At 38.8% G+C, this 18,115-nt stretch overlaps 1 protein-coding gene and 1 long non-coding RNA gene across 7 annotated transcripts; both read right to left on the bottom strand.

Moving 5' to 3' along the window:
- Window positions 1–753: 753 nt before the first annotated feature.
- LOC112166386 lies at window positions 754–4,263 on the bottom strand. 3 transcript variants are annotated; one of them, XR_002923224.2, is made up of 7 exons: window positions 3,869–4,263; window positions 3,558–3,776; window positions 3,320–3,442; window positions 2,882–2,959; window positions 2,381–2,527; window positions 2,117–2,173; window positions 754–1,075 (listed from the first exon to the last, which is right to left on the bottom strand). It is a non-coding gene; the product is annotated as an uncharacterized LOC112166386 (long non-coding RNA). The 3 variants fall into 3 exon arrangements; XR_002923223.2 differs by having other exon boundaries at window positions 2,430–2,527; window positions 3,869–4,260; XR_002923225.2 differs by having other exon boundaries at window positions 2,479–2,527; window positions 3,869–4,259.
- Window positions 4,264–4,607: 344 nt separating this feature from the next.
- On the bottom strand, window positions 4,608–17,897 carry LOC112167548 (probable LRR receptor-like serine/threonine-protein kinase At3g47570). 4 transcript variants are annotated; one of them, XM_040505639.1, is made up of 6 exons: window positions 17,830–17,897; window positions 17,126–17,197; window positions 16,986–17,057; window positions 16,536–16,889; window positions 5,293–7,341; window positions 4,608–5,187 (listed from the first exon to the last, which is right to left on the bottom strand). In XM_040505639.1, exons 2-6 carry the CDS (start codon window positions 17,178–17,180, stop codon window positions 4,787–4,789), a joined length of 2,931 nt encoding a protein of 976 aa, XP_040361573.1. In that variant the 5' UTR covers window positions 17,181–17,197; window positions 17,830–17,897; the 3' UTR covers window positions 4,608–4,786. The 4 variants fall into 4 exon arrangements, with proteins under 4 accessions (XP_040361573.1, XP_040361572.1, XP_024160343.2 ...); XM_040505638.1 differs by having other exon boundaries at window positions 17,270–17,893; XM_024304575.2 differs by having other exon boundaries at window positions 17,126–17,893.
- Window positions 17,898–18,115: the final 218 nt, after the last annotated feature.

The following is an 18,115-nucleotide window of genomic DNA, read 5'->3' as shown; positions in this document are numbered from 1 at the left end:
CTAAAACAAAACAAAGAAACCCAGCAATGTCCTCTCTTAGTCTCTCAAACCCAGAATGCTTATGCCTCAGGTTACTGGAATCAGGTTCGATTGGTTTATTAATAATTAGTTATTTGCATTTTATACATGCTCTACAGTTATATCACTTATGGACTGAAATCAATGAATCAAATATCATGACTGACATGTGCAATCCATCAAATATTACACATTCTACATCGTCCTTCTAGAAGGTCCTTCAAAAACTTAATCTTGATTTGATTCCGGTGACTCTGCACAACAAGTCAAAGCTAATCACCACTACATAAATTGAATCAGACGACAGCTAAAAACTGTCATCTGATATGGAGGCTGACTGTCGTCTATCTCGGTGACGTCTGATGAATGTGCATTTAGAGAACTGTTGTCTGACGAACTCGCCATCCATGTCGATAGCATGTCGACAGGCTCTCAACATGTCGGCAGGCTCTCGACAGCATTAACTGTTGTGTGAACTTTACTCAGACAACGGGCAACTTAAACATCTGTTGTATGATTGCGATTAAGAAGTCGCTTTTTTCTATAACCGTTGTGTGACTTTTATTCACACAACTGCTTTGTGATAGCATTTGTGATTTGTTTTGAATTCAGACGCAAGTTTTTTATTTTGCAGTCGTTATGAATATTGTGTACATACGACAGTTTTTTGTGTGGTTATTGTTGTACTAATAGAATGATTCAATGCATTATATATGCTGGAATTGGAATAAAAAATGACCAAATTAAGAGTTACTGATCAATATATAGAAGAAATTGTTATAATCCACATGCACCAAAATGGATTGTGCTGTGGTAATTTTTTATCCACAAAAGGAGTACGTCTAATCGTACTCTCCTAGTACATCCAGAAATTTACTTAAAAGAATCTAGCTTTGCAAGCTTTGCTGCTCTCATGGCCTCATTGGAGTCTAGCTTTTGGAAGCTTCCAAACACTAATTCTGTAGGATTGCAAGCTCTCTGAACTAAGATCCTATCCTGCTCCCTCAAATATCACAGATGCTCCTTTCTGATTTCCATCACCTCCAATTATGTAAACCTGTATCACAAGTAGAGAATACCATGAGTCTGTCGGTGTGTCTGAGGTATGAGCTATAACGTTTGAATTTACAATGTATGGAAAATATACACCTGAGCACATCTAGAACATTAGAACTTGAAACCATCTTAAAAACATCACAGAACCTGAGCTATGTCCTTTCATGTCCTGTGCCGGATAACATCATAGTACTAAAGAACATATCACTCAAAATAATACATGGATGAGTTTAGACACACCAAGAATTGGTCATCCTCAATCTTCTTCACCAAAATTTTTTTGGGAACATAACCATTCCCATCAAATGCATAAATTCATATATCTGTATCAGGCATGCCAATGTCATAACATAACTCCATATGCGATACACCAAAACTCGAGAGAAATTAAAAAACAATAACCAAGTAGCATGTACTAGATAAGTGATCAACATCCAGTAAGCTCAGTTTAGGAGCATAAAAAATAATCAGACAAATAAGAACATAAGCTAAAACAGCTACTACAAATCCCCAAATAGCCACGTGAACATCTATTGCAAAGATTATAAGCTTAGTAACAAAAACCCCAAAACTGTGTTTCAACAGCATTATATATAACAAATGTAGAGGCATAAATTGAGATACATAAACTCACATATACAGATACAAATGCATACATACATACATATATATATATATAGAGAGAGAGAGAGAGAGAGAGAATTCTGACATAGAATTCTCATATCACTTGATTCGAAGATCATGGTCGGCTGATTCTGAGACCTCTCAAATTTCCAGTCATCATGATCTTTAAAGTATATAACTACCTACACTTTATCTAAAGAACGAAACTTGAAGTCACAAGTCTCAACTCTATGACATCTTCAGGACCAAGCTTGAATCAGCCAATATATAAAGCAGAATATATATATATATATATATATATATATTTTTTTTTTTTGGTTTACCTACACTATATCTTAAGCATTTCAGGTTCCAACCACTAAAAGTTGTAACACTTCCCAGGTAACCTGTTGTCAATCCAATTGCCAAAAAATCTTACCTATATGATATCTGGTTTGAAAACAACACCGCACCACCCCATCAAGAACGATCCAACCTACAAAATGCATTGGAACATTATCCACATCAATGCCCAACAAGTATGATGTCAAAATGATATTATGAAGAAGAGCAAGGACTATGGAAACGAAGATCATAGGGAAGTATGAATTTAGGCCATGTTCAATAAACTGATTCTTGTAATTAAACTATCTTATGGGAAAACATGATTATCAATAAGTTACTACCAAACCATGGGGCTTACTACATTTGCTTGGGTAACTTTGTGTGTGTGGGTTGGGGGGTTGAGATACCATATTAGAAGGAAGATCAACGTAAAGCATTGTTTGTCACTGGTCATACCAGCAACTCCAGGGCCAACCAATTTTTGCAGTAGATATCTCGTTAAGACCTGCATACTATAAGATGTCAAATAATCTATTTGCCAATTAAGTAGGCAGCAATAAAGAAATAACAAGGTATATTTACAATGGCTTGTCAAGAGAAACAGAAATCTAAAACTTTTATATTTACAATGATATAATCACTCTTTTCTACATGATATATGGTAAGAGTTGGTTCTCGCAAGTACATCAGAATGAATATGAAGCTATGGAAATTGCCAATTGTTTCACTAATGCAACAAGTATATGAAGATCCAATTTTTGTCAAATGAATGATGCCAATAGCTATAAAACTCAAATGGTATTAGCATTGAAACAAGATGCACCATATATACACCGATCACAGTATTTAAGTATCTTACCCTAAGAATGCCAAGGAAGGCTAGATGAGTCATACATGAACCATACTCCAACAATTTTGGTATTCTTTCTGTACTTGCCTACACATGTAAAGAACCATAAGTGTAGTCAAATTGACAAAACTACTACTGCTTCTAATGCTGAAATGTCATAATTTGTTCCTTGTAGGAAAATGCCAAGATTCCCATGCCACCTACTCTACAGTTTAAACAAACAAAATTATGCAAATTTTTTCAGCTCTGTAAAGAAGAAGTCAGATCTAAGAACTTAAAAGTAATAGTTGAAATTGTTTGATAGCATAGCTTTGTCAGCTATGACAGCTAGGAAAGAAAGAGCTGAACTGACTCTTCAATATGTCCACAGATCATTCAATAATAATACAACCTAAAATCATAAGCTCAACAACATATAATAACTATCTTATGCACAAGATTTCAAACCTTGCAGTGTAAACTGAACACCAGCATCATCAAAAAGCGGCTTCACTTCATCAACAAAAATCTTCGAAGCCGATTTGCTCCCTCCAAACAAATTCACAAAAACAAACAGCCTCTTTGGCCGTCCTGTTCATTTTCAAAGACAACAAAAATTCAGAAAAATTCAGAAATAAAAAATCTAACTTCAAGATTAGCTTGAGCTAAATGAAACTGAAACAAGAACATCTCGACAATTACGTACTGAGAGAATCAATGAATTCAAGTAGCTTCTAGCACCAGAGCCTCTGGGAGTCCATTGATAAAGGCTAGAACACCAAGTCCTTCCTGACTGGAGCTCCTCCGCTACTCCCAACGCAGCAGGTTGCACCTCCGTCGTCTACCAGAGCTCCGATTCTGATCTTCGGACCCTCCAATATTTGAGCCCGATGACCTGCTTCTCGATGACCTCCCTCTTGGTCCTCTTATTGCAACAAAGAAAACAATTGCATCAGAAATCAAAATGCAGAAAATCAAAAAGTTAGGTCAAAATCGAAAAGAAGAGAAATTAGATACCCAACGGTGTTGGAAAGAGAAGGCTTGATTTGAGCCAAGAGAGTTTGGACGGTGACGACGTTATCATAGAGGCAGGAGAGGCTCCTCGCAGATTAGGTTGATGTGGAAACCGGTTTGGTTGTCGGAGAGATGGATTTGGGGTATAGATGTGGAAGATAAGAGGGAGAGAGGAAAGAGGTCTAGGTTTTGGATCTGATGGATTTGGTGTCGATGTAGAACAGAGGTCTTGGATCCGATGGATTTGAAGTGTAGGCGGTGATGGCTGTAGGTGTTGGTTTTGGGGAGACACTGTCGAGAGAGAGAGAGTGAGGAGGTTTGAGTTTTTTGTTATTTTTTTGTGCAAGTGTAGGGGTTTCAAGCCCAGCTGCCTATATCAATTTGGACATGCCCTTTCTCGCTATATGATCAATACATGTTGGGGAAAATTTGAGGTTTCATATGGGGTTTGGTGCCACTAACATGGTGGAAACTAGAGCTCAATTTTTTTTAGCATCACACAACAGTTTTTATCATAAATGTCGTCTGAACTAATTCCTAAGTCCCTATTAGATGACGGCTCTTATAAAAACGACATCTGAAAAAAAAAATCCAATCACACGACAAATAATTGCATAGCGTCGTCTGAAAGGTGTTGTCTGATTCAATTTTTGTAGTAGTGAATTCTCATAATGGATGATAAACTGTCCAATCCCGTTCAATTAGGAGAAATTAGCTTTTGGTTGATTTCAAGCAGCTAGTCTGAAAGAAAACCAATGTTTATTATTGTAGAAAATGCAAATTACAAACTCCAAAATGAAAATAGCTAGATGGAAGTCCCGAGTTATTGTTGAATACCAACCAATGACCTCAAGAAGCAGAGTCACACAATCATACAAATGCATCAATTACAGACTGAATCAAAGGCCATGCAATAACACATCAATCAATAGGCTGCCGAACAAAATGTTGCTTCTTCACCACACCTCCTGCGGCATCCATCAAAAACTTGTTCCTGATTTTGTCAAGAGCGGCTAGAGCCTCTTGCATATTTATCCTCTCTTCCGGTGATTCTGCACAACAAGCAAGAGCTAATCTCATAATGGCTGATATACACTCCCTCTTGCTCACAAAAGCATGATCTTCCTCAATCCCAAGTAAAGTGACATCAACAACTTCAACTATTGCATCTGCTAATAGTGCATTTTCAACCCATTGCTTTAGACTCATCTCCCCATCAAACATCTCATCTGTTGGCTTTCTCTTTGTGAATGTTTCCAAAAGAAGAATACCAAAACTGTACACATCCCCTCTTCTGGTGACTATTCCTTCCAATCCGTACTCTGCATGCATATAATTGAAAAGAGAAAAAAAAAATTCGTTGAATAAGGACAACATATACAAAATTGAAAGAATAATAAAGTTATAAACTAGAACAAATACATCACCTGGCGCTATATACCCAACTGTGGCTAAGGTCAGGGTTTGAGTCATGGAATCTTCTCCACCTAGGACTTTTGCAATGCCAAAATCAGAAACATATGCAACCATATCATCATCTAGTAGGATGTTGCTTGGCTTCAAATCGCAATGGACAATAGGTGTATCATAACCGTGATGAAGGTACTGAAATGCCGATGCAACATCAATCATTATGTTCAACCTCTGCAGGACGTTAAAAGAAAAGTTGGGAGAGTACAACCACTTCTCAAGGCTCCCATTAGGCATGTAATCCAATATAATGGCTTTGAAATCAATTTGACTGCAGCAACTGATGACTTTGATAAGATTTCGGTGACAAATGTTGCTTAGGACTTCACATTCAAGCTCAAAACTTCTAAATGCCCTCTCCAACTCGAGCTTAAAAACCTTGATGGCAACATTTATCCCATCTGAAAGTGTTCCTCTATACACCGTGCCAAAAGCCCCAGTGCCCAGTAAGTTGCATTCATCGAATCGATTGGTCGCACTTAGAAGTTCTTGGTATGATACTCTCCTCCACTTCCGTTGAGGTAACAAGGTAGACTCTTGAAGTTGAGGAAACAAGGTATCCTCTTGAAGTTGAGGTGATAATGTAGTCTCCCTTGCAACTTCTGCCTTTCTTTTTCTGCGTAAGATCAAAATCAATACAAGGGACACTAGGAGTAGTGCTGATATGATCCCTGGAATAATATATTTCAACCCCAGGAGGATAGATCTTTCACCTTTCCTTTTGCATGATGGAACATGAAATCGTGGTGCACCACATAGTCCTTCATTTGATAAAAATGATTGGTCAGAGAGGTTCAAGAAAGTTCCACCTGTTGGAATTTCCCCTTGGAGTCTGTTGAAAGAAAGATTTAGATACCGGAGATATGAGAGGGCTTCAAGAGACTTTGGAATTATTCCTGACATATTGTTCTTCGATAGATCACAGATTTCCAGGCTTAGCAACTCGCCAAATGAACTAGGAATAGGACCTTCAAAACCATTATTTTTCAAGAAGAGCCACATCAATGCTTGGAGACCCCCAATGGTGCTTGGTATACTATCGGATAATTGGTTGTTTGATAAGTCTATGACCTCCACAACCTTCAAATTATCAATACGATCTGAGAGACGTCCAGTTAGGGAATTGGATGACAAGTTTAAATTCAAGATATCAGTGAGTGCCCACAAGGTAGATGGTATTGTGGAATTCAACAGATTGAAACTTAGAGATAGAAATCTTAGAGCTTTGGTTAAATTGCCCAAGCATGAAGGTATGGAACCAATAAGTTGATTACCACCCAAAAGTAATGCATTTAGGTTTTCCAGCTGACAAAGTTCATCCAGGATGTGTCCTTGGAATTTGTTATAACTCAAGTACATACCTTGGAGATTCTGTAGTCCTCCCACTGAGGTTGGAATTGGTCCACTCAATTGATTGTTTTCCAATTCTAGGCGGATCAAGCTGCTCAAGTTGCCAATATCATTGGGAATGTTACCTCTCATGTTGCATTGACCTAATCTAATAATTTGAAGGGATATAGACAGATTCCTAAAGGAAATGGGAAGGTTGGCATTTAATGGATTGTCTGATAAGGTTAATTCCGTCAAATATCTAAGATTGGCCAAACAAGAGAGCAGATTATCTTGTTGAGTAGAAGAATCAATTGTCAAATTATTCCAGCCTAATTTAAGTAGCTGAAGCTTTGTTAAGGCACAAAGCTGGCTAGGAATAAAGCCAGAAAAGGAGTTATCGATCAGGTCTAATGTTATGATCTCTGAAATATTGGAGATGGATTTGGGGACCACTCCACTCAGTTTATTATCTCCTAGAAAGAGACTTTGTACGTTTGGAAGCCCAAGGCCTATGTTTGTTGGAAGCCTGCCTGAGAGCTGATTACTGACAAGCCTCATTATTCTCAATGTGGACATATTGAAGATTGAGAGTGGGATGATGCCATTGAGATTATTAACACCGAGGCCCAATTCATTTAAATTTGGAAGATGACTTATCTCTGGTGGTATAGTACCTGCCATACTACCACATATTAATTACTACTTAAGAGTTAAGAAATATGTTATGAACTCAAGATATAGAGGAACAATTGATGTGTGTAGGGCCCTTCTCCCTTTTAATGGGGGATTTTTTTTATTTTTTGTTATTTTAAGAGATTGATTATTTGACCAACATTTTTGTCACTTATCAACACTTCCACCATTTAGTTGTTAGATCTATGAGTATATCAATTATGCAACTTTTTAGCCAAATTGATAATTGTTAAGATATTCAAAACTGTAATTTACAATTATAAACATGAATAGTTCAGGTTTGATAGATTTAGTTCGTCCATTGATGTAATATGTATCAAATTATTAACGGTCAACAATTTTGCTGAAAATTTATAGAAGTGATCTATTGATAGAGTCCTAAGAAGTAAATGATTAAGATGATGATATGTGGTAGAAAATTAGGTCCCACAAAGGATCCATTAAAATGACCAAAAAAAGGGGATACCTTAGTGGAAGGGTCCTCTCTCTCTCTCTCTCTATAAATATATAAATATATAAATATATATATATATATATATATATATATATTGTTCAAGCAAATCCAGAATATGTGTCTGGCCCAAACTCTAGGTTACTTGACCTAATTGTAATAGGGTTTAGAATTAGAGATATTCTCGGAGATATTCATAGATATCCGATTAATTGTACTATTATCTTTCCTTGTACAACTCTGATTCTATGTCTTGTAATCCTCTATATAAAGAGGCCCCTATTATCAATGAAAGCACTACTCAATTCTCTCCCAATTTTAATTTTCCTTAAACACGTTATCAGTACGAAGCCCTAACCCTAAAACCCTAATTTCGAAGCCTTCAATCCCTAGCAACCACCGCCGCATATATTGAAGCACTCAATCCAAGAAATCCAGAACCTGCGGTGCCATCCCCAGAACAGGCCGGAAAAATATTGAACCGGCACTTAGGAGAAGCAAAGGTTTCCCTGCCCAATTCGCAAGTTTTCAGTCCACATCCTACCTCAATATTTTTCCACAGTGGGCAACTCTCTTTCAGAATCGGGGAACCGGAAAAATATTTCCCGGAACCGGCCATTAAGATCCCGAACCGGCTAGCAGTACCACTGCATCCTTGAACCTCCACTGATCTGTCCTATTCCCTCTGTTCCAGTCAGCCCAAGACATAGACAAGCCCGGAGGAAAACGAGCAGCCCAGCCTAGAGAAAAAAAAAAGGGGGAAAAAGAAATGAAGAAAGCCCAGTTGTAACACAAGCCCAGAAGCCCACGTGTCAAGAAAAAAAAGGGAGCAGCACCAGACCCACTGACCACTGACGTCATCCCACCTCCGGCGCCACGCCAGCACTCCACGTCATCAAGTCACGTCAGCGTCAGCAGAGGAACCAGTGCCACGTTAGCACCAATTGACCTCCAGTCAACTTTCCTGCAACTTTTCTGGCCACTTTCCATCGACTTTTCCTGTCAAATTTTCCGGCGACCTATTTTGAGGTATTTTTTACTAAAAGTTCCCTTCTTTTGAAGTTTTTATTTATTTTCTCTTCTTTTTCTTGGGGACTTGCAAACTCCCTTCTTCTACCCCCCCCCCCTTTCTTCATCATAGGGGAGACCTAATTAAGTCGAACTGTGGGGGTTCGTGCTCACTCCAAGCTTAGAACTTGTTGAGATCTCCAAACTTAGAGTTTGTAGAGAATTTATGATCGACCACTTACGTCATTATCTCGATCTAATCCAATACCTCTTGGAATTGAATTTCTTGGAAGCGATTACGCTCAGAAATTTTATATATTTTCGTGGTAGCCTTTTACACTCGTAAACTAACATTTTTCTTGTTCTCTTTCAAAATGAATAACTTGAAGAAATTGGACTTTGCTCCATTGGGAACAACTGGCTCTGGATATCATAGATGGGTTCGTGATGTCCGCCAACATCTCAAGGCCGATGGAATCTTGGATATGATTCTCGAGCCTAGCTAGGACGTGCTAACTGTTGAGCAAGCTCAAGCTTCGGAAGCAAACAGAGCAGCCTTAGGGGCAAATAAGGCGAAAACCATCATCCTAATGACTAGTCATATGGATGATTCGCTCCAGTACGAGTATATGAATGAAGAAGATCCAGGAAGGCTGTGGGTCTCACTCGAATAAAGATTTGGCAACGTCTGTGACTCCCTACTTCCTGACTTAGAAGTGAGATAGCATAGCCCTCCTCTTCTGTGATTTCAAGTCAGTTCTTGACTACAACTCGGAAGCACTTCGCATTAAATCCTTAATGGAATTCTGTGGTAAAGAGATCACAGATGCGATGTTGATTGAGAAGACTCTCTCTACCTTCCCCATCTCTGCATTGATGGTTGCTAAGAACTATCGAATCGATGTTACTGCAGAACGGATCACAAGGTTTCATGAGCTTATAGGAGTTATGAATGTCGCTGAAAAGCATGACAACATCCTTATGAAGAACTATAATTTGCGATCCGTGGAAACAGAGCATATTCCTGAATCCAATTATAATCGCGCCCCTAAGAAAGGGCGCCAAGAGCGAAACCCTAATCTTAGGGATACTTCTAGATATTCTGGTCCATATAATCGCTCTACTTGGGAAGGTAACCGCCTAAATAGGCGAACACGGAACCGAAGAGGTCAACGTGGAAAGAGAGAGGGAGGCAACGCCTCTAGCCATGTTGGTGGCGCCACCAACACTAAGAGCCATCTAAATGATTCTTTCAAAGTGCCTCAATTAATGGAGTCTGAGCAAAGAGATGTATGTTCTCGATGTGAAGTATCCGGTCATTAGGCACATATTTGTAGATATAGTGAAGAAATTGTCACCGCCTACAAAGAATATTGTGAAGCATGAGAAGCTCACTATGTGGAGCAAGAATATCAAGAAGATGATCAAGAGTGAAGAGTTGAAGACTACAAATCTGGCTGGGATCAATAGATCGCCAATTCTGTTTAAGTCTTTATTTTTCTAAAAGATGTAATAGGCAATTGCCATATACTTTGTAGTAAATGCTATTGGTTTAGTTTTTCTTCACATAGGCTCATCCAAAATGAGTATGATGTCTAGGAAGATTTTGAGATAAGTGGTACTTAAGCGAGCTTTGCTCCACCGACATCTCTCTACTCACCTAGTCATACTTACTTTGGAGTTACCGAAAGAAGTCAAACGACTACCTTTGTTTTGCATTAGCTAGCATTTGAATTAGATTCTCCTAACGGTTTAGAGACAATGATGTACTCCGTTGGCTTATGAATAAAATTTCGAGTTCTTTTCATTATGACTAAATTTTGATTCTGAGCATATTACTTTGTGACTACAATGGCTGGGTCATCTGTATTAATTCAAGGACATGGAATAGCGCAAGTTCCCCTTGCCAAATGGCAACTTGATTACTGTCACAAAAACTCCCTCTGCTTCTAGGGCAAATCGCACCTATGAATAGCCAACGGATTCCATGCAAAACTGCATGTAGAGAATGGAAATGAGTTCTTTTGCAATACCTCTAATGATTGCGAACAAAAGCGCATCTTAGAAAAGTTTATGTGTCTCTTTAGTGGACTCTATGTCACTATTCGAGCGACTAAATCCAATAAAGTTATGAGAGAAGATCTCTTGGATTTAGACACATATTGGCTTTGTTACGATAGGATAGGTCATCCTAATCATGATATGATGGTCCGTCTACTAAATACCTCACACGGACATCAATTCTCTCGAGCGAAACGAAGCATGAGTCAAAAGTTGATTCATGGACTAGGTGTGACCACCACCGTCCACCACCAGCCTAGGGCTGGCACAATCCCTATCCATGACCCCATGGATGGCGTCCATCATGGTGATGGCACCCTAGGTGATGCTGAAATCACCACTTTGCTTCAAATAGTGTTTCAGACACTCATGCCCAATCAAAATCCTTAGTGGTTGTTTCTAAAGCATCTCGCTCGATTTACAAAGTCTGTTCCTTAGGGAAGTTAGGACTGAGACTGTCCTATGCAAATGATATGAAAATACTCATTCTATTCTTACATAGAATCAATGGGGATTTTGTGGACTAGTTCAACCAACTTGCGGACGTTTAAATATCTCATGATATTGGTTAACACGTTGGTCACATGTTGTGCCATTATCCACCTATAAATGCTACTTATATTACACTCTTAGCACATATCATACGACAACGGGCTCACTCCCAGAATCATCCTATTCAGTCAGTTGGATTTGACTATGCTAGAGAGTTTACATCGAAGACTTTCGATGGTTATTGCAATGGGACTGATGTTGGACATCATAATTCCATGTACACACCTAAATGGTCTCGCGGAAACAACTACGATGGTAGTCTGGACACTGGTAATGCGTACCAATCTCCTTATATCCACTTGGGGTGATGCAATATCGCATGCAGCTATGCTAATTTGTCTACGACCCACCGCCACTCAATCTACCTCTGCGTTACGGCTAGTGATTGGGTATAAGTATCATACTTAAGCATATTTGAGTGTGCCATTTATGTGCCAATTGCACTGCCACAACGCTCTATGATGGGTCCTTATAGATGAATGGGCAACTACGTTGGATTTGAGATTCCAACAATCGTCTGCCACTTAATGCCCTTGTTAGGCGATCTCCTTACCGCTAGATTTCCGGGTTGTCACTTTGATGAGACAGTTTTCCCATCGTTAGAGGGAGATAAGAACACAGATGTTTAGCAGGAAGACAAGAATTGTCATGGTCTGTCCCCACTATGTCTCATCTTGATCCCTGCTAAAGTGGCGAGTTCACACATATCTGCTGCAAATATGCCTGCAAGGATGGATGTCTCTAAGAGAGGATGTAATGCCACCCTACATGGAAGTAGGCATGGCACCATTGCCAAAGAGAGTGCACTCTGATGTTATAGGCCATAGCCCCAGCTAGGATGCGTGGGTTCAGATGATACTTTAGCACATTCCAATCCTTTAATCATCAACACTCAAAATCCGTCTCATGAGAATCTTCTGGATTATGGTTATCGTTGGGGGATACCTCAACGTCAGAACCTATTCCTGAGAATATAGAGCTCTATGAAAATTACACTAGTATACATGAGATGTGGGATAGAAACTCCATCATAATTGATGATGTAGTTGCGCATTTCTTTGCGTATGAGTTTGTTGAGTCTGATGATATCGAACCATGCTCCGTTGATGAATGAATGCCAACGTAGAGAAATTTGGCCTAAATGGAAAGATGTGATCTAGGTTAAGATGGATTCTCTAAAAGGAGGAAGGTTTTCGAGCCAGTGATGCCAACACCTCTTAACATAAAACTTATTGACTAATGGGTCTTCGTTAGAAAGCGTGATGAGAAAAAGAGATGGCAATCTCGCCTTATGGCGCAAGGCTTCTCATAAAATGCCCTGGAATCAACTACGATGAGACATATTCTCTCGTAATAGATGTCATTGCACTCCACTACCTTGTCAGTTTGGTAGTTTCTGAATAACTAAACATGCAGCTTACAAATGTAGTCACTACATATCTCTATGGGGATCTAGATAAGGAATATACATGAAGGTTCATGGTGAACTCCATGAACCTTCATTTACCCAAGTCAAGTGGCACTATACCACAGAGCGCGTTTACAATAAGGTTGAAACACTCACTAAAGTGACTACTAGATTGGGAAGGGATATGCCCGTACGTTTCCATAACAAGTTTTGGATCCTATCGCGGTTCATGTTGGACATGATCTTCATTGGAAACCCTTAAAAAGTTAAGGGAAATCGCTGAACACTTGAAATCCGATTTTGAGATGAAGGATTTTGGGAGAACACGATTATGTCTCAGTTTGGAACTTGAGCATCATGTTGATAGATGGTTAGGCATTTTGAGAAGGTCAAGCCTTCAAGCACCCCTTTGATCGTCCGTAGTCTTGATCCTGAAAAGGATCCTCTTAGTCCGAAGGATGATGACAAAGATGTGCTAGAGGCAAAAGTGCCCTACTTAAGTACAATAGGCGCATTATTGTACTTAGCTCAATGCACAATACTGGACATCTCATTTGCAGTGAACTTGTTAGATAAGGTATAGCTCTGCGCTAACATGACACCATTGGATTAGTGTAAAAGATATCTTTCAGTACTTGAGATGTACGATTGATATGGGATTGTTCTATCCCTACAGAGAGATGATAGATTCGGACCCATCACACACCAGGAACGCTGCCAACAGTGGCATGTGTCCACTATCCACATCCCAAAACGACGTGTGTTTTGGAAGTTTTTGCTGATATTGGGTATCTCTCTGACCCATACATAGGTCATTCCCAAACTGGTTAAGTGTTCACCATAGGTAAAGACCGTGATATCTTGGAGGTCTACAGAATATTCCCTAGTAGCTATATCTTCGAACAATGCAGAGATTATTGTTCTTCACGAAGTGGTTCATGAATGTGTATGCATGTTTGAACAATTGTGGTTTGAAGTCTACCACAGATGAGCCTACGAGAATTTAGGGTAATGCTGCTTGTTTTGAACAAATGAAGCAAGGCTACATCAAAAGTGACAACACCAACGATAATCAGCAATAACAAACTCTCCTCAAGATCAAAGTGAACTAGGTTCAATCTTAGGACAGTAGGGTAGGCTTGCTTACTAAGTCATTGCCTAAATTCCACTTTCGAGGAACATGGTGGTAGCATCGTTTGAGGAAGTTATCCGAACTCCCATGACCGTAGTCATCAGGGGGAGATGTCTACATGTATGGTCTCGAAACGTGAAGGGTGTGATGTGCTCTTTTTCCCCTTTGACCGAGGTTATTTTTGTCCCACAGAGTTTTTGTTACTCAGCAAGGTTTTTAATGAGGCAACGAGAGGAGCACCACGTTTGGGCGACACAAGGGGGAGTGTTTAAGTAAATCCAGAATATGTGTCTGACCCAAACTCTAGGTTACTTGACCTAGTTGTAATAGGGTTTAGAATTAGAGATATTCTTAGAGATATTCAAAGATATCCGATTAATTGTACGATTATCTGTCCTTGTACAACCTTGATTCTATGTCTTGTAATCTTCTATATAAAGAGACCCCTATTATCAATGAAAGCACGACTCAATTCTCTCCCAATTTTGGTTTTCCTTAAACATATATATATATATATATATATATAGAGAGAGAGAGAGAGAGAGAGAGGACACTTCCACTAAGGTATCCCATTCACTCCGTAATTTCAAAGCGGATCTCAGCTCTGGATAAAATATATATATATATATTCTTAAAATGACCAAAAAAGGGATACCTTAGTGGAAGTGTCCTAATTGAGGTCCTTAGATATTAATATCCAAGGATTCCCTTGATAGACCCACTTTAATTTTGATCACATATTCACATCTCAACCGTTTAGTTTTTAGGTATATATGAATAGATCATCTCTGCAAATTTTCAGCCAAATTGATGATCGTTAAGGCATTCAAAATTGCGATTTACAATTATAAACACGAACGGTTCAGGTTGAACAGATTCGATTTGTTCATTGAGTTAATCTAGTTCGATACCTTAAGATCATCAATTTAGCTGAAAATTTGCATAAGTGATCTATACATTAGGATCTAAAAACTGAATGGTTGAGATGTGGATATGCGATAGAAAAATGGGTCTATCAAGGAAATCCTTAGATATTAATATTTAAGGACCTCCTTAGCAGAGAAGGAATATATATATATATATATATATATATATATATATATGTATGTATAGGGAGGATCAAGAGAGGAAAAATGAGGATGTTTTTATTATTATGATGTATTTTAATAATCACAACCATTCATTCTCTAGTTACCGATACACATGAATTCTACAAAAAATTAGCCAAATCGGAAAATGTTTAACCATTTGATTAGTACAAAGTTCGTTTTAATTTTATCTAACGGATACATTTGTTTGCACAATGTTGAATGACCAATGATTATAGATTTGGTTATTTTTTTGTATACATCATTCTTGCATAGAAATCTAAAGGATCAACGGTTGAGATCATTGAATTAGGTCACATACTTGTGTAAAATAACAAAAATCATCAAATTCTTAAAATAAGGATGTCCTCTCTAGAATGGGCTTCTCTCTCTCTCTCTCTCTCTCTCTGTCTCTCTCTCTCTTTCTCTCTCTCTCTGTGTCTATACATATATATATGTACATATACACATATATATGTACACACACACACACACACACACACACACATATGTGTGTGTGTGTGTGTGTGTGTATTTATACAGGCCCGATCTGAAGAGGACGTCCGCGGTGCAGCAAAAGTGCGTATGTCCATCCTCTCTCCTTGACGGTGCTCTTGCCGTACGGAGACCATGTGCATCCCGAACGACGTCACTATGAAGATAAAGGCCAAGGTGATCGAGGTCGAAGGTCTGGGGGCGAGCTCACCCAAAACTTCAAGCACCATCAAGGCCGATTGAAAACTCGTAGCCCACTGGCAAGAAGAAGCTCAAGATCGAGGCTTGGTCTCCATCTAGTAAGAGCAGTGCCTCCATTGGCTCCTGATTGAGGGGAGAGGATGGACATCCGCACTTCTACTACCCTGCAGATGTCTTAATATATATTCCACCAAGGGATCCCTTTTTTGGCCATTTTAAGGGATCCCTTGTGGGACCAACTTTTAGATCACATTTCCACATCTCGACTACTCAGTTTTTTTGTCTTAATGTATAGATCAAGTATGCAAATTTTTAGCCAAATTGATTATCGTTAAGGTATCGAAATAGTTTAAATCAATGGACGAACTAAATATGTCCAACTTGAACCGTTCATGTTTATAATTGTAAATTACAGTTTTGGATGCCTTAAGGTCCCAATGTGTAGATCACTTATGTAAAATTTCAGCCAAATTGATAATCGTTAAAGTGTTCATAACTGTAATTTACAGTTATAAACATGAACAGTTTAGGTTGGACAGATTAGTTTGTCTATTAATTTAATTTAGTTCGATACCTTAATGATCATCAATTTAGCTGAAAATTTGCAGAAGTCATCTATTCATGTAGACCTAAAAACTGAATGGTCGAGATGCTAATATATGATTGAAAAGTTTATCTAATAAGCGATCTATATATTAAAATTGCCAAAAAAAAGATATCCGAAGGGCTGTGTGTGTGTGTCTCTATATATAAAAGATGATTATTGAAGATACAGGTACCTGTCAGATTGTTGTAGCCGAGCAAAATAATCTTTATATTGGTTAAGTTGCCGATATTCTTGGATATGCTTCCACTGAAATGGTTGCTCTTCAATGATAAATAGAGAAGCTGTTTGCACTCCCATGATGTGGATGGAATTAGGCTGTCAAAATTGTTGCCCGACAACGACAACACTTCAATGCTCGGAAGATGTATATTGTCAATAAGACTACCACTCAAGTTGTTGCCATCTAGAGTCAAAGTAGTCAAATAAGACATGTTGAAGAAAGCGACAGGAACATGCCCTTGAAGAGAGTTGAATTGCACCCACAACTTCTCCAGCTTATCCAAACTGCCAATTTCGTTTGGAAGTTCTGAAAATGCAACATATATAAACACATCTAGAAGTCGAAAGATACTCCCTAGCTAGCTAGTACGTATTATTTTTACTAATACGAAGTACATCATACCTTTGAACTTGTTATAATCAAGGTATATCTCCTTCAACATAGTTGAGTTTTTAATTTCTCTTGGTATGCTACCTGCTAATAAGATATTAGCATATCAATTATTTCAACACTGGAAGGTAATTGTCATGTCCATAACGTACCTGATAGGTAGTTGTATCTTAGATCAATTATTTGGAGTGCAGATAAGTTGAACATGGCAGCGGGTAAGGAACCTGAAAATTTATTACTGTACAAATCAATTGTTTGAAGTTTGGATAAAGACCCAAGCCATGATGGGATGATACCCATAAAATTGTTGAATCTGAAACTAATGAACTTCAATCGCTGCAAACTAGCCAATTCCTGGGGCAAGGAACCGTGGAAGCTGTTATTTGTGAAGTCCAGATCAACAAGAAATGATAGGTTGCCTAGTTCGGGAGCAATGGTGCCTGTAAGACCAAGGTAAGAGATATTCAAGTTTGTGACTCGATAATGGCCTGCACCACAAGTGACACCAGCCCAGTTGCAGATTTGAGTGGTGGTTGACCAGTTGGACAAGATCTTGTTTTGAGGGTCATCGGTGATACGGGATTTGAAAGCAAGAAGAGCATACTGGTCTGTGCTGATTTTGGTTTGTGCTGCCGTGGTTAAGCTAGCCATACAACAGTAGTAGTATACCACCAGGAAGAACCAAGTACTTCTCTCCATTTGATTGTGTGAATATATATATATGTGTGTGTGTGTGTGTGTGTGTGTGTGTGTGTGTGTGGCTGACTGGCTGGAGATCGATGGAGATGGAAAATGTGTTGGGGAAATGAAGTATGTACGTACCCAAAACTTGAAAGAAACACTTTCTTTTGCTAACCTCTCAACTTGGAGGGAGAACACTCACTCCACTCGATCTATGAAATACAATCATTCTCTTTGCACACCGAATAGTGAGGATGATAAAAACCTCCATGGCTCCATAAACCTTATTAGTACTCGTTTATGTCATTAACTTCTTCATCAATGAATGTGACTACTTGGTTTAGGGGCGGGCCTATGTTTGGGTGTCACGGGTCCGGACCTCAACTCTTTTCTAAAAATCCAATAATTATGTCATAATTGTGATGAAGTCAAAACACATGGTACTACTCATCAGAAAAAGA

This window comes from Rosa chinensis, chromosome 5 (genome assembly GCF_002994745.2).
Source record: "Rosa chinensis cultivar Old Blush chromosome 5, RchiOBHm-V2, whole genome shotgun sequence".
NCBI classification, from domain to species: Eukaryota; Viridiplantae; Streptophyta; class Magnoliopsida; order Rosales; family Rosaceae; genus Rosa; species Rosa chinensis.
The sequence above is the reverse complement of the archived record's forward strand: the minus strand, read 5'-3'. Positions and strand labels throughout refer to the sequence as shown.

What these genes read in the sequence shown, in the direction of transcription:
- LOC112167548 (XM_024304575.2), bottom strand. Translation starts at nt 17,672, where the DNA reads ATGGAGAGAAGTACTTGGTTCTTCCTGGTGGTATACTACTACTGTTGT. An exon ending in TGATTATAACAAGTTCAAAG is followed by an intron (nt 16,890 to 16,985) that starts GTATGATGTACT and finishes TTGCATTTTCAG; the next exon opens with AACTTCCAAACGAAATTGGC. An exon ending in CGGCTACAACAATCTGACAG is followed by an intron (nt 7,342 to 16,535) that starts GTACCTGTATCT and finishes GTAGTATGGCAG; the next exon opens with GTACTATACCACCAGAGATA.